The following is a 15,148-nucleotide window of genomic DNA, read 5'->3' as shown; positions in this document are numbered from 1 at the left end:
AAAATGAACTTGTGGGACTTAATCAAGATAAAAATCTTCTGCACAGCCAAGGAAACAGTCAAAAAAACTAAGAGGCAGCCCATGGAATGGGAGAAGATATTTGCAAATGATACTACAAATAAAAGACTGTATCCAAGATCTACAAAGAACTTCTCAAACTCAATACACAAGAAACAAATAAAAAATGGGCAGAAGATATGAACAGACACTTTTCCAATGAAGACATACAAATGGCTAACAGACACATGAAAAAATGTTCAAAATCATTAGCCATCAGGGAAATTCAAATCAAAACCACACTGAGATACCACCTTACGCCAGTTAGAATGGCAAAAATTGACAAGGCAGGAAACAACAAATGTTGGGGAGGATGTGGAGAAAGGGGATCCCTCCTACATTGTTGGTGGGAATGCAAGTTGGTACAGCCACTTTGGAAAACAGTGTGGAGGTCCCTTAAAAAGTTAAAAATTGAGCTACCCTATGATCCAGCCATTGCACTACTGGGTATCTACCCCAAAGATACAGACGTAGTAAAGAGAAGGGACATATGCACCCCAATGTTCATAGCAGCATTATCCACAATAGCTAAATTGTGGAAGGAGCCAAGATGCCCTTCAACAGATGACTGGATTAAGAAGCTGTGGTCCATATATACAATGGAATATTACTCAGCTATCAAAAAGAACGGTTTCTCAACATTTGCTACAACATGACGGGACTGGAAGAGATAATGCTAAGCAAAATAAGTCAAGCAGAGAAGGACAATTATCATATGGTTTCACTCATTTATGGAACATAAGTAGTAGGAAGATCGGTAGGAGAAGAAAGGGAAGAAGAAGGGGGGTAAAAAGAAGGGGGAATGAACCATGAGAGACTATGGACTCTGGGAAACAAACTGAGGGCTTCAGAGGGGAGGGGGGTGGGGGAATGGGATAGGCTGGTGATGAGTATTAAGGAGGGCACGTATTGCATGGTGCACTGGGTGTTATACGCAAGTAATGAATCATGGAACTTTACATCAAAGACTAGGGATGTACTGTATGGTGACTAACAATATAATAAAAAGTTATTTAAAAAAAAAACAGTAATCAAGAATATTGTCCCAAACTAAACCTGTTTCCCTACTCGGGGCCTGGAACATTTCCTGTCTCTTCCCCACCCCTCAGTGCTTCATTTCCGGAATCTCAGATAGAGTTGGTAGAGTCTCTTGTCATTTTCCTTTGGGAAACCCCAGAGGCCAGAAGCACAGGCCAAGGCCAAGGCGCACCGGAAGGAGGGGACGCCGCTCCCCTTGGTGCGTGCTGGAGGCTGGGCCCCCACCGGTTCTGAGGGGCTCTAAAAACCAACTCAGAAGTACGTTACCCCTCTTCTTAGCTCCCTGAAAGCCCTCAGTCATCAAAAGTGGCTCAGGCAGGATGCTGGAGTCACTTTGCTCCATCCGTGCCCATGCGGTCCAGATGCGCCCTGTGACGTCAGATGGGACCAACCCAAAGCGAGAAGCCTCTCCCGGTTTCCCAGATGCCTCCCTTTCCAGCTGGTGGCGAAGCAGCACTGGCCTTTGGGGGCCACGCACCATGGCTGTAAGCGCAGCGGCGGAGGGCGGTGGCGCCTGGCCGGCTGGTGGCAAAACTCGGGCGCCGGGGAGGAAGAGAAATGAGTCCAGCTGGGCTTCCCTGGGGGGCCGAGGTGGGCCAGGGCTTTGATTTGCTTTTCCTCCCAAGGTGTCCTTAGCTCAGGCTCTGTGACTAATCACAACATTTAATGGCCTTCAACTGCTCACTAAGGGCCCAATTCAATTAAAAAATGTCCTACGGAAGCCATGAATAATCCTCTCGTCTTTGCTGTTCGACTTACGGAGGCTTCCATCGAGCGGAGGCCAAATGGGTATTTTTTTTTTCTTTTTCAATTTTTTTTATCGATGTGGGCCTCGGACCCCTGCCCACGTGAGGGCTGGCCTTCCCTAGCTCCCGTCTGCTTCTCGGGGCTCCCGTCTGCTTGTTGGGGGCATCGCGGGAGACTCCATTGGGCCCTTACGCTCACCCTGGGGACTGACTTTCGCTTCTTCACCAGTTTGACAGACTGTGGAGCGAGATGCCGGTCAACGCCAAGGGCAGGCTGAAGTACCTGGACTTCCTGAGCATGTTCAGCTCCGAGAGAGCAGCCACGCCGCCGACCGCTGACAGCTCGGTCAAGGCCCAAAGAGGCAGCAGTGTCTCTGAAGTCGTGGATGGAAGCGGGTCTGCAGCACCATCGCCCACTCACGACCTGAAGGCCACGTTGAAACCTCCGAGCCACCCCTGTGTGAGTCCTCCTCTCGGTCATGCTACCATCAGCGGGGCCCCAAACCCCACTGGACCTGAGGGGCCTAGAGTTCCCAAGGGGCAGGTGACTGAGAAGGTGGCCCAGGCAGAACCCGGGGTGGGGACACAGGAGAGAAGCCCACAGGTGGGTCCTTAGCTCTCACCTGCCTGGAGTGGGGAGGGAGGAGGTGTGAGGAAGGTTGGGGAGGGGTTGGGTGGAAGGGAGGCATGGGGGGTGGAAAGAGGAATAAGGAGGCTTTGGGGCAGGAAATGGGTAGAGGAGCGGGGGTAGAAGACCCTAGATGTCAGCAAGCTGGGGTTTCATCGGGCAGGAAAGCAAATGCCCCGTGGTAGGTAGCCATTGTGTGCAAGGACCCAACTGTGTGTCCTGCCGTGAAGTGTTGCACCCATTTTACAGTTGAAGATACTGAGGCTCTAAAAAGAATCCTCACATTAGACACGGAGAGACCCAATTTCAAAAAGAGGCCTGTCTAACTTTGCGGCTCTGCGCCCAGGCTGGGCTGCCCGGCTTGGGGTACAGGAAAGGCCAGCCTTGCTGAGGCTCTTGCCTCATCTGCAGGAGGGATGATGGTGTCTCCAGGGAGGGGGGCTTGAGAGAATCCCAACCATGTACTTAGGGCAGCCATCACTGGGCTTTGTGCATGATGAGTGCTCAGAGGTTGGAGTTTTCACTCGTTCATTCAGTCAACACACGTCTACTGCACACCTGCTATGTGCTGGGTCTTTCTAGAGCTGAGAATGAACAAAGGTGCCTGCCCTTGTGGAGTGTATGTTCTTGTTGGGGATGTTGGGCAAGAACCAGTGAACAATAACTATTGAGCGAGGTGAAGATAGTGAGTAGAGCAGAAGGAAGGGGGGTCAGGAGTTCCCCAAAGATGTCACGTCCTAATCTCCGGGACCTATGTCACCTCACATGGCAGTGGAGAATCAGGGTTGCAGATGGAATTAAAGTGCTTACCAGCTGACTTAAGCCAGAATTATTCTGAAGTGGCCAGGAGGGCCCGAGGCAACTACAAGGGTCTGTAAACGGGGAAGGCGGAGGCAGAGGGTCGGTGTCGTAGGGACGCCATTTGAGAAGGGCCCACCTGATGCTGCTGGCTCGGAAGGGGCAGGAGGGGACCACAGGTTCAGGAGTGTGGGCGCCTCTAGATGCTGGAAAAGGTAAGAAATGGGTTCTCCCTTAGAACCTCAGGAAGAACTCAGTGCTGCTGACACCCTGATTTTAGCTCAATGGGACCCGTTTCAGGCTTCTGACCTCCAGAACCGTAAGAGAATAACTGTGTGCTGTTTTAAGCCACTGAGTCTGTAGCTCCCTTACGGCAGCCACAGGAAACACGCTGGTAGGGGGTGGAGGTGGGGGTTGCGGGGACTTGGGCTTTCACTCCAGGGGGATGGAGCCCTTGCAGGTGTTTACGCGGAAGAGGGACATGGGCAGCATGCCTCCTTAGAGAGCCCTGTGGATTCTGTGCGTTGAGTAGAAGCTGTGGGTGGGGTGGGTGCTGCAGGGGTGGGCAGAAGCAAGGAGGTGGGGAGGAGGCTGCAGTGGCCCAGGGGAGAGGCCTGGTGGCTCCGAGCGAGGTGGGCAGTGGGGAGCCGGTGACCAGAGGTCAGATGCTGGATGTGTCTTTGAGGTAAAGCCAACAGGATTTCCCACCAGATTAGGTGTCGGGTTGAGAGAGAGTCCAGGATGGCTTCTAAGGTTTTGGCCTGAGCACCTGGAAGAAAGGTGTTACATCAGCCCAGATGGGGAAGGCTCAGGGTTGGGGGGAAAGAGCAGGAATTGAGTTGAGTCGGGTACTATAGTAGGTAAACCACAGGACGTGTTCGCAGGAATGCCTGGGCTGCTTTCCCCGTATTTAAGGGGGAGATACAATAAGACCAAGAACAGCCTCATACTTGGTCCATATAATTTCACAATATCGGACATTCTAGAAGGGAGTGCAGGATTAGACATCCATGAAAATGACAAGCGACTCCCTTTCTCTGATAAGACTCTTCCTCTGGAGAAAAATATGTTATTGACACCACACACACACACACCCCAGTAATATATTTAAATAACATCCCCCTATACTTGAATCTTGGCTATATTTATCTCCAAAACAATGTCGGTTGGTGTGTCTGGGCACAAATACGGCCGCTGATGGAAGTGAAAATCAAACGGCAGAATTGCCGTACCTGTTTTGCTCGTCATTTCTTTGTGAGCAAATACCGCCTGTGACGCTGTGAACCCCAAACCTGGACCCGGCCTGTAAGTTTGTATCATTACTTCCATTTTGAATGTCACATTACAAGACAGTTTCCTTTCCTTTCTCGCTAGACCCCCACTAGTGCCGGCTCGGCGCCGGGCCCCCTGCCCTTGCAGAATTGCGAGCCCATAGAGAGCAAGCTCCGGAAGAAAATCCAGGGCTGCTGGCGAGAGCTCCTGAAAGAATGCAAAGAGAAGGACGTGGACAAGCAGGGCGAGGTCACCACGGCCGAATTCCTGGGTGCGTTCTCGTAAGAGTGTCACCTGCTGGCACGAGTCCATGCCCCCCCCACCCCATGGCCGGCTGGCTAGCGGGACAAGAATTCCTAAGGCCCCTCAACCCGACACGGGGCACGTTCACGCCCGCGTGACCGAGTCTGCAAGCCGTGGAGTTCTCAGCGTTAGAAATCACGGACTTGGTTGTGGTCTCTGGGCGGCATGAAATGTTCGCAGACGTGGAGAGCTCGGGGTGGTGGGACAGGTAGGTGGAGGAAGGCCATGGCCGGGGACACGCCGGCCACCCACTGCATCCGCTCGGCCCTGTTGATCCAGTGTTGACCGCGTGTCGCTTTGATAAGCTGTTCAAATGATGTCAGCCGGGTTTAGTCTCCACTCATGGTTGCGTTTTCCATTACAGGGAATCTGACCTGTCACTGCCTTCCTTGAAACCCCCTGTGGTCAGTCCCCCTCCTCTTGACCAATCTTTAGATCCCTTTTTAAGGAAACTGTTTTTCTTGAGTACCTCCAATATTAATATAAATCACTTTTATGATAATCCCGGCTTAAAAAGGTGCAAACGAAACAAGGTATAAACTCTCTAAGTGAACAGACCCTACAAAAAATAACCATTTATAAATTAAATAGAAAAGATGAAATCAGTAATAATCGAGCATTGTTCCATTGATTTAACATGACATGTTCGCTGAAACCAAATCAGCAGTGTTGTTTTTAATGCAAGTTTGACTTTCGTTTGGCTTTTAGTTAATTCTTTTGATTTTGAGACTGACGAACCTTAGCTTGTCTTGTCATCACCATCACCGTGTTTAATTTTTACCCAGCAACCCCCTGAAGCCACCAATCCATTATCCTGCTCAGCTTGTCTGGCTTCAGTAGCACATCCCAAATTCAACACTGTAAATTATATATACACGTACTAATTTTCAGAAGTCATTCTTACGTTCTGTGCCTTGCCGATGACCTTCTGCAAGTCGGAACAGCAAAGGCATTCTCGGGCCGCCCCTGTAGGCTCCCCAGCCCAGCCCCATCCCGCCGCGCGTGTCCTGGTTGGCACCACGTTCTGCTGTTTCCCCCGTGCAAAGGCAGAGGGACCCCTGTTTGCACAGTGTGCTGCAGCATCTTCCGGCCTGCGCTCGGTTGGAAGGTGCCATTTATATAAAATCCACTTCCCGTGCTTTCCCTCCTCAGCCTCGACAAGTAGGCTAGTCCTCCACTCCGCAACACTTTGTTGCTTTCCTGAGGTCAATGGAAGGCTCGGTTTATTCAGTATAAACTCAGATCTTATCCTATGTCTCTTCCAATTAGGAGCTGTCACTCGCAAGAAGCTTTGGCTTTCTAACTGGTAAAGGATCGAACAGGAGCGCTGGTGCAAAGTGGGAGCGAGTGCCGGTGTTTTGCCACTGATGCAGCTTGGGGGGGGGGGTGCCAGCGTGGCAGCGACATGGTCCCAACCCCAAAGCCACACTCAGACCCTGAAATTGCATGACACTTGTCTCTTAAGGATGGTCCAAGTATTCCAGAATAGGCTTTATATATTTTAGGTCGTTATTGAAACGAAGACTCAAAATGTGTAAATTCCTGTAGGCTAGCACACTCTTGAGACTTCAGAAATACTTGGTCAGAGAGCCACGTCCGAACCCCCGCCGCCCCCGCACCGTGGGGTGCCTGCTGGGCCCACACCGCAGCACATGGAACCTCCCCTTCTCCCCGCGTCCCCAGTTCTGCCCTGACCCTGAGCCTTTGCTCGGGCAGCTCCCGACCTTGCGTGGGGACTACCCCGACTCCGACTCTGTCCCTCACTGCTCCTCAGCACGGCTTCCGCAGTGCTCTGTCCCTACTGCTGGGACCACAGCGGCAGCCGCCATAAAACCTGACAGCAAGCCAGTGCCAGGCCAGCGAGGGCCCAGCAGGATGCGGGGTACCCCTTTCTCACCGTCTGCTTCCGTGTCTGTCCAGCCACAGCCACCCTGAGCCTGTGAGCAGGGACCCAGCCAGGGCCTGAAGCAGAGAGAGCATCTCGGCAGGAGATGAATGAATGCGGGCATGAACAAATGATTGAATGTACAAATTAGCACCAGCTGAACCAATGTTTCTGTCTTTAGCTCTCGTGGAGAAGTTCAATCTGGACATAAGCAAAGAGGAACGTCAGCAGCTCGTCGTGAAGTACGACATAAAGAGCAACGGGAGGTTTGCTTACTGTGACTTCATTCAGAGCTGTGTCCTCCTGTTGAAAGCGAAGGAAACGTCCCTGATGCAGAGAATGAAAATCCAGAACGCACATAAAATGGTATGCACACTCAGCCTCAGGCAACGCGTGGGTCTGGGCTCAAAAGGGCTTCTCACCTCTCTCAGCTCATCGTAAACGCGGATCATCTGGCTTTATAGACATGGTGGACACAGTGGACACGGAGACTCTGGGAGGGGCCACTGGCCAGTGAGAACCCACCTGTCACATGTCCCCAGTCTCACTGCCACCGCCCCATGAACATGAAAATTGGTTCAGATTTTGTCTATATACATACACGTGCATATCGCACGTGTGTGATAGATATGATCTGTATATCACATGTGCGATAAATACGGCACGTATGATAGGTGTGTATAGCGTACCTGTGTGATATGTGCATGTGTATATCGCACTCACGATATGTGCACGTACGCACATGATGTATGCACGTACCCCGCACTTGTATGGTGTGTGTGCCGCGCTTGGGTCATGTGTGTGTGCATACGTGTAACGTGTGTGTGCATACGCTTGTCAAGCGATTCCTTGTTGTCCCGTCTTCTCCATTATGTCAAAGTCTGTACGACACCAGCACTTCCGGGGGGAGCACACGACCCCAGGGTCTGCTCCGTGGGCCCACAGCAGCGAGCGGGCAGGGACTCCAGGGAGACAAGAGGCGCAGGTAAAGGCTTTGAGAACATCGCAAACAGCTCAAAATTTCCGTTCTTGGAAATGATTCAGAGATTTTCTCTCCTTCTGGAGCCCCATAAGGGCCTGGAGACCCAAGACTGGGGACCGGTAGTCTCGCTCTCGGCTTCTCGGACACCTGCGAGTGGCAGACTCGGAATGACCGTGACTCCTCCCCGAGCCCCCGGAGACACCTGTCTGGCAAACAGGAGCAGTGCGGCTGCGTGTACAACGCCTGGGAGCAGTCATCAGTGGGTTCGCTGACAAGGCGAAGCTGGGTGGGGGGGTCACGGCAAAGTGAAACATTTTTAATGGAAACGTCAGTGTGTGTGCGTTCATCAAGCGTGTGAGGCAGGCCAGACCCTTTCCTCTGGGTTGGTGGGGGCTTGGTGGTTGGAGACTCATTATCTTCCTTGTGCAAACTGTACCCACAGTGCATTGTCTATAATTTCCTTTGTGTTTTCTTGAAGAGGAATGAGACCCTAAAGACACATAGATAGCAGTGGGAGGGCGCTGTCCTCCAGTTATCTCTCAATTGTTTGTCAGTTTTGTGATTCTCACCCACACCCAGTCCGAGCAGTGTTTTCACTGACTCACCTTTCTCCAGTGCCTCGGAAACACGAAGCAGAACAAAACAAAACAGAAACAACTTCCCTGCTCCTATTCCGTCATCAACGAACAGCTGATGGCAGCCACCTCGGGACTCGGCCGCAGGGACCAGGGTGCGGGGCAGAACCCCCCAGGACGGCCCCAGTCGGTCCCCGCCAGTCCCCACCACGCCCCGCAGCGGCAGGGTCATGACAGGTCAACCCAGCAAACAATTGATCCCGTGCAGAAAGTTTCTATGCAGCTAAATTTGTATGTAATTTTGTGCAGAATCAGGTCTCGACTTTGTGTCGTTTCTACTTCAGACAAGAGTTGCATCAGAGGGGCGCCTGGGTGGCTCAGTCGTTAAGCGTCTGCCTTTGGCTCGGGGCGTGATCCCTCCGTTCTGGGATGGAGCCCCACATCAGGCTCTTCCTCTGGGAGCCTGCTTCCTCCTCTCCCACTCCCCCTGCTTGTGTTCCCTCTCTCGCTGGCTGTCTCTATCTCTGTCGAATAAATAAATAAAATCTTTAAAAAAAAAAAAAAAAGACAGTTGCTTCTCCAGCTCAATTTTTCTGTGAGCGGAGAAAAGCCTGTCTTCTTAGATCTTCAGGGGACCCAGGAGTGAAAACAATGGAACCCACACAGCCTGCAAGGCCCCTGCCAGCTCTGGCCTTCCTCTGTCTCTCCGGGCCTCAGTTTCCCCTCCTGTCAATGAGGGGGAGATCCACTGGGTTCTCAGGCCTGCGAAGGGTGACCTCTTCTGAGCCCTCCCCTGTGCAGAGACCGCACTGCCCGTCCACACCGAGGGGCCACACTGCTGGCTTCTGGGCTCCTGAGACTGTGTTCGGTGAAGTGACAGGTGCTCCAAGATGGCCCCACCAGAAGCGGCGCCTCTGGGCAGATATCCTAGCATTCCCGAGAGCTCCGTCTGCCCCCGCCCCAGCTCAGGACGTTATTACACCCAGACAGACTACAGCTGCCACTCTGTGCTTCAGAAAGAGTCCTGCCTTCCACCCCACCCCTACCCCGAGTGCGATGATAGGAGACCTCTCCCCAGGGGCCTTTCCTAGAAAAGCGTGGGGCCAGCACCTCCAGAAGGCTTGCCCTGCATGGTCCTGGTCCGTGTTCCAGTCCCATCCCTCCTGCGGGCTGCCAAGGCCCCCACCACACAAGTGAGGTGCTCCGGCCAGCTGTCTCCCCGCAGAGAAGCTGAAAGGACGATTTCTTTTTCTAGTTCCCTGGGGGCCGTCCTGCAACCTCCAGCAGCAGAGATAGCCCTCCGGGGAAGCCACGTGGGACTCTGCTTTTTGGCCATGCCCGAGCTGGAGGCAGAGGCCTTCCAGATGGGGCTGGGTCGGTTGTCCTGAGCTAGGATGGGAAAAGCCTTCCTCGGGCCAGGCATAGGTGTGGGAAGAGCCAGGAAGCATAGAATCCTTTCAGGCTCCAGTGCAGACCCGCAGATTGGGTAAAATCGGGAGCTAATTGAAGCTATGGGGTATCTGGTGAGTTTCCATCATAGGTGCTAAATGATGGACAAATTGAAAGCAATTTAACTTTGCACTAATTTGTTTTAGGTAATGCCATGTTAAAATTAAACTTTCCCAAAGCGTGTTACACATTATTGCCTACAGTTCACCTCTGTGATATTCAGACATGCGTTAGGGCTAAATCATGCTAAAATATCTTGTTTTCAATCTAACAGCACCTAAATGAAATAATCACAGTGTAGTGTACTATCTAATTACAAGATATAATTACAACCTTGTGATTGTTTTAAAAACTCTGTTCATTATCATAACCTACTTAGAAGACCCAAACTGAAATCTCCTTCTACCTCAAACTACTTTGCAGTCGGCCAGCTAGCTCTCCCTGGCCCTCTCTCTCCTCCATAACCTGGGAGGGGCAGAGCCGGGATCCGTCCTCATCCTGTCACTTCACTTCCCTGAGCCTCCCATCTCCCAATCTGTGAAATGAGGATGAACGGGGCCACCTTCCTGCCAGGTTGGAGGGGGAGGGGGTGAAGTGACTTCTTATGAAGAGCAGGGTTGGTGGTCTGCCATTATTGCTATGAGTCCTGCTTGCAGGCCGCGTTCTAGAGGGGAGTGGGCTAGGGGGGCCCGGAGTAGGCATGAGCAGGGGCAAGGATAGGACTGAGGCCCTCGAGGGGAGCTCACAGCTGCCTGCCCACCCCATGCTGCCCATTCAAAAGCTCTGTTCTGGGCACCTGGGTGGCTCAGTCGTTAAGCGTCTGCCTTCGGCTCAGGGCGTGATCCCGGCGTGCCGGGATCGAGTCCCGCATCGGGCTCCTCCGCTGTGAGCCTGCTTCTTCCTCTCCCACTCCCCCTGCTGTGTTCCCTCTCTCGCTGGCTGTCTCTCTGTCACATAAATAAATAAAATCTTTAAAAAAAAAAAAAAAAAAAAAAGCTCTGTTCTCACCCCTTCTGGGTTTTGTATGTGTTTTTCCCCAGAAAGAATCTGGTGCTGAGACCGCTTCCTTTTATTCAGCTTTACTGCGTATCCAGCCCAAAATTGTGCACTGCTGGAGGCCAATGCGGCGCACCTTCAAGGCCTACGATGAGGGCGGGACAGGGCTTTTAAGCGTGGCGGATTTCAGGAAGGTAAGCTCAGCTCTTGGCTGTCTGTCGTGTCTGAACGGCGAGCAGTGGCCAAATGCCAGTGGCCAGACCTCAAAAGAGGACCCCTCCCCTCCCTGGGGAAGGCCCAGGTGTGAGTGGCTGTCTGGGACCTCATTTCCTTGGGGCCCCCAGGTTATCCCCTGCCCCTCACCTGCTGACCCCAGGTTTCTAGAACCCTGGGGGGGACACGACCTGAGCCCTCTGGACACCACAGCAGGTGCCACTGGTCCTTGGAGCCCAGGCTGGGCCCCACGCAAGGCTGGACCCGTGTTCTCCTTGGGGGCGCCGGGGTCTGCATCCGCCTTGCAAGACCCCCAGAGCAGGAGCTAAATAAAGCAGGGCCCCAGCTATGGGACCTCAGCCAGCAGAGGCCAGCACTGCCTCCTGGGAGCCTGTGGCCCCCTTCTCTCCCCAGCTGCCCTCCATGCGGTGCCAGCCACTCCCCGCAGCAGCGGGCCCAGCCGTGCTCCCCGCACCGTGCACACTGGTGCCTCTGACGCTCCCACGGGTGTGTGCGGCACCCTGAGGACACAGGGTCCGCGGGGCACCCCTCACCGTGGGCAGGCCAGTGACCGCAGGCACATCCCTCCCAGACCAAAGAAATGGGCCGCCCTCAAGGGTGAGTCCGAACTCCCACCTTCCGAATCACCTAGAACTCGTTGACTTAGCAGATTCTGGGCCCCGCTCCCTACCCCTTTCTCCACTCCCCCGCCCAGCCACTGAGGCTGAGAAAGTAATTGAGGTCCAAACATTAGATTCGAAATCCCATGTTGCAGTCAGGAAAAACACTCAGTCAAAACGTCAAACGGACAAAATGTTGTGACCTCCAAATGCACTTACAAAAAGCGTAGCCCTGAAGTTCATCCCTGCTTCAGCTGGAGCGCATTTAGAAAGTGAGGCCCTCTCCTTTCAAGACGGGAAGATGAGCCGTGGCTGGTGGGTGGGCGGATGGGGCTGCAGGAAGGAGGAGGGGACATCCCAGCAGCCCCCGGGACACCTGCCCTCAGGGGCCCCCAAGTGGCTTTCCAGCTCACACTGTTTGACTTTACTTTGGGCTCAAGTCAACTCTCAGCCCAGGGTTCTCCTGTCTCCAGGCCAAGAGGGGGAGGAAGTGGGGTCCTTTCTGCATCCCAGGAATCCAGGGTGTGTGGCAGAGGGAGGGGAGTACTCGAAAGACAGACGTGGCCTCAACAGAGCCAGAGTCAGAGACCAGCTGGGTGCCGGGGACACCCAGGCTCAGCTTCCTTGGCCGGGCCTGTCGTCCTGCTGCCAGAGGAACCTTGGGCTCTTCCAGCCCCGCATTCTAGTCTCCTGTGAGAAACAAATTATAACACGAAGTTTAGATAGGAAATCCGTAACTTAATCTTTGCATTTACTTATGAGGGAACCCATCTATTAGGCTCTGTCTCAGCTACATGTAACGGGGGACTCAGCAGCTTAAACGTGGTGGAAGTCTGTTTCTCTGTCACATAAAAGAGGCCCCCGGGGTAGGAGGCCAGAGCTGGCGCGGTGCTGGACAGTTACTGGGGACCCGGTTGTTCTCGCTCTACTATCCTCAGCACTGGCTTCCTTCCCCGAGGTGGCCTCATGGTCTACGGTAGCTGCTGGGGCCCCGGCATCACTTCCATATTCCCAGCAGCAAAAAAGAAAAAGAGGAGAGGAGAAGGGGCAGGTGCTTTTTCTTTAGACGAGGCTTTCCAGAGGCCCCCATCACATTCTCACTTAGGTTCAACTGCCTAGAACAAGCCTAGCTCCAAGAGAGGCTGACAAGGGTTGTCTTTTAGCTGGACACACAGCAGCCGGGTAAAGACCGGGTGTCCGCTCACTGAGGAGGAAGAGGCAGTCACTGTCGGGTAGACAGCCAGCTCTGCCACCAGCTCTATTTCTGTCCGGTCAACCCCACCCAGCGCTCTGCCGTTCCCCCAGGTGGGCTGCACGCTGAGGCCCCACCTCGTCAAGGCCCTGTGGCCAGGTCACCCTCCTAGCCCTGTCCTTTCTGTCCATCCCCCTTGTCTGAACGTGTTGACCAGCCTCACGACCCTGCGGGGAGCCGGCGATTATTAACCTCCTGTTCCGGGAGGGCAGGTGGGGAGAACCAGCGGCTTCCATTGGCCTGGAAGGGTCTCTGGTTTCACACCCATGGCACATGCTCTGGCCCTTGGGGGGCTGAGGGCAGAGGAGAGAGGTGGCAGGAGGGAGGGAGGGATGTCAGGGGAGAGGGAGAGAGAGGGACGGGGATGTGAGGTGGGGGGAGAGGGCCGCTGGGCGCAGCCTCGGAGGTGGGATGTCCGGCTTGGCGGAGGAGAGGCAGGTGCACCCCTGGCCCGGCCTGGCAGCCAGCCTCCTTGAGCGGCTCCGAGAGCGGCGGGGCTCTGTCCGGCAGGTCCTGAGACAGTACAGCATCAACCTCTCGGAGGAGGAGTTCTTCCACATCCTGGAGTACTACGACAAGACGCTGTCTTCCAAAATCTCCTACAACGACTTCCTCCGGGCCTTCCTCCAGTAGGTGACGGCTGTGGCGCACCTGGCGCGGACCGACGGGGACCGCGGGGCTGTCCCCCAGACTAACAAAATCATAGAATCGGGGTGGGGGTGGGGGAGGGTCGTGAACGTTCAGCGTGTCTCCAGAAACACAGCCAGCTCTGTGTCTTTCCTGGTGGCTCCGACACGAGCGGTGCCCCCGCGGGCGGCTTGGGGCCCCCCGAGCCACAAGACCGTTCACTCGGTCAGAGCAAATAAAACTGTTAGTCTTTGCAGGAATGATTCTTAAGGTTTCAAAAGAACCACCGATGATAAAATACTTAAAATCTTGGGATTTCTGGAGGTTTTATTTTAAGAGCCTGGCGACACAGAAGGCCTTCCTCCCTCCTGGATGAGATCTGTGCCTCTGTTGGACTTGTCCGCACGGCTGCCTCTCTGCCCCTAGAGACACAGGCACCAGCCCACGTCTAAGTCAGGCCTCGTTCCAGCCCAGCTGGCGGCTGACCGGAGGCACGCATCAGTGATCGTCTGGGGAGGGACCCTTCCTCGGACATGACAGGGTCTGACAAGCTCAGAGGACTTTTAAATCCCTGCGATCCTTGCCACCTTTTGTGAAGCAAATGGAAGGGAGACATAGAGTTTGCTGCCTTCTGGAAGGTTCTGGAAGGAAGTAGGGAGAGGCAGTCGGGAGAGCTGCCCCTAAGTTGTGTGGCCACGGGCTGTCAGGGAGGAGTGAGAGCAAGGAGCCCCCATTATCACCCCACCCCAGGTGGCTCCAGAGGAGAAGCAGCGCTGAAGCCCCTGGGCCAAGGCCCCTCCCACCCCTACGCGGGGCCCACATAGGCTCCAAAGCGCGTGAGGTGTGGGAAGAGCAGCCTCGGCCACAACAGGCCCTCTCTTTCCGTGAAGATGTCTTACAGTCACCTTCGTCTCCCTGTGTCCTGGGTTCCAGCCTCAGTTCAGACCGGACCCCAGGCTGAGAGGGGTGGGCGCACCAGGGGGCTGCCACATCAGCTTCAAGCCAGGAGGAGGCCACCTCCGCCTGGGGTGCCCCTTGGCTCCAGCTCGGCCTCAGGTAGCCCCTGCTCCCCAGGTTGGAATCTGGGGTGTGGCGTCTTCTCTCAGCTTCACCGCATGTGATTTTCCTCTGAAATCGACCTAAGCCGGCTTGTCGGCACTCGGTGCCTTAATAACACACAGGGCTTCGTCTTCTTCCGAGGGAGGTCCCAGCCTCCAGGAGGGCGGCTTCACGGGGGCCTGACACTGGCCTTGGATTCTCTCCCCCTTTCCTGCGGTCTTCACTGAGTTCTCAGGAAGTGGGGGCCAGAGCTAACTGTCCTGTGGGCACTCTGTAGACCACCTGGCAAGGGGGAGTTCCCACCCCCATTGTAGAGATGGCAACACCAGGCTAATGCCGAGGCAGGGAGGGAAGCCCTGTGGGAAGCACAGGCAGCAGTGGGTGGCCCCGGGGGGTGACGAGGCGGCTCCTTGTCCCTGCCTTTTGGTCAGACTCCCCAGCCTGGCAAGGGGACATCAAGGATGAGGCTGAGGGGCTCTGGCCAGGGCAGGGCTGGGGGCCCCAAGATCCCAGAGAACCTGGGGGTCCAGAGGAAGCTCAGGGGAGGAAGACGCCCGCTGCAGGGGAAGGTTTGCTCAGGCAGCCTGAGTGCAGGGAGCAGGAGAGAGGGGACCATGGCTCCTACTGACCCCAAGTGGGTGCCGTGGA

General features: G+C 54.6%; 1 protein-coding gene across 1 annotated transcript in view; it reads left to right on the top strand.

Moving 5' to 3' along the window:
• Positions 1-13,485, top strand: part of EFCAB6 (EF-hand calcium binding domain 6) — a 217,357-nt gene extending 203,872 nt beyond the window's left edge. Inside the window, exons 26-30 of the mRNA XM_008702910.2 lie at positions 2,071-2,301; positions 4,642-4,810; positions 6,909-7,093; positions 10,774-10,923; positions 13,325-13,485. Of these exons, the coding sequence (XP_008701132.2) occupies positions 2,071-2,301; positions 4,642-4,810; positions 6,909-7,093; positions 10,774-10,923; positions 13,325-13,447 (858 nt within the window). The 3' untranslated portion in view covers positions 13,448-13,485. The remainder of the gene's footprint in view (positions 1-2,070; positions 2,302-4,641; positions 4,811-6,908; positions 7,094-10,773; positions 10,924-13,324) is intronic.
• Positions 13,486-15,148: the final 1,663 nt, after the last annotated feature.

The sequence above is a fragment of the Ursus maritimus genome, unplaced genomic scaffold, assembly GCF_017311325.1.
Source record: "Ursus maritimus isolate PB19 unplaced genomic scaffold, ASM1731132v1 scaffold_21, whole genome shotgun sequence".
In the NCBI taxonomy this organism is placed as follows: Eukaryota; Metazoa; Chordata; class Mammalia; order Carnivora; family Ursidae; genus Ursus; species Ursus maritimus.
Note: the sequence above shows the minus strand (reverse complement) of the source record. Positions and strands in the feature narration are given on the sequence as shown.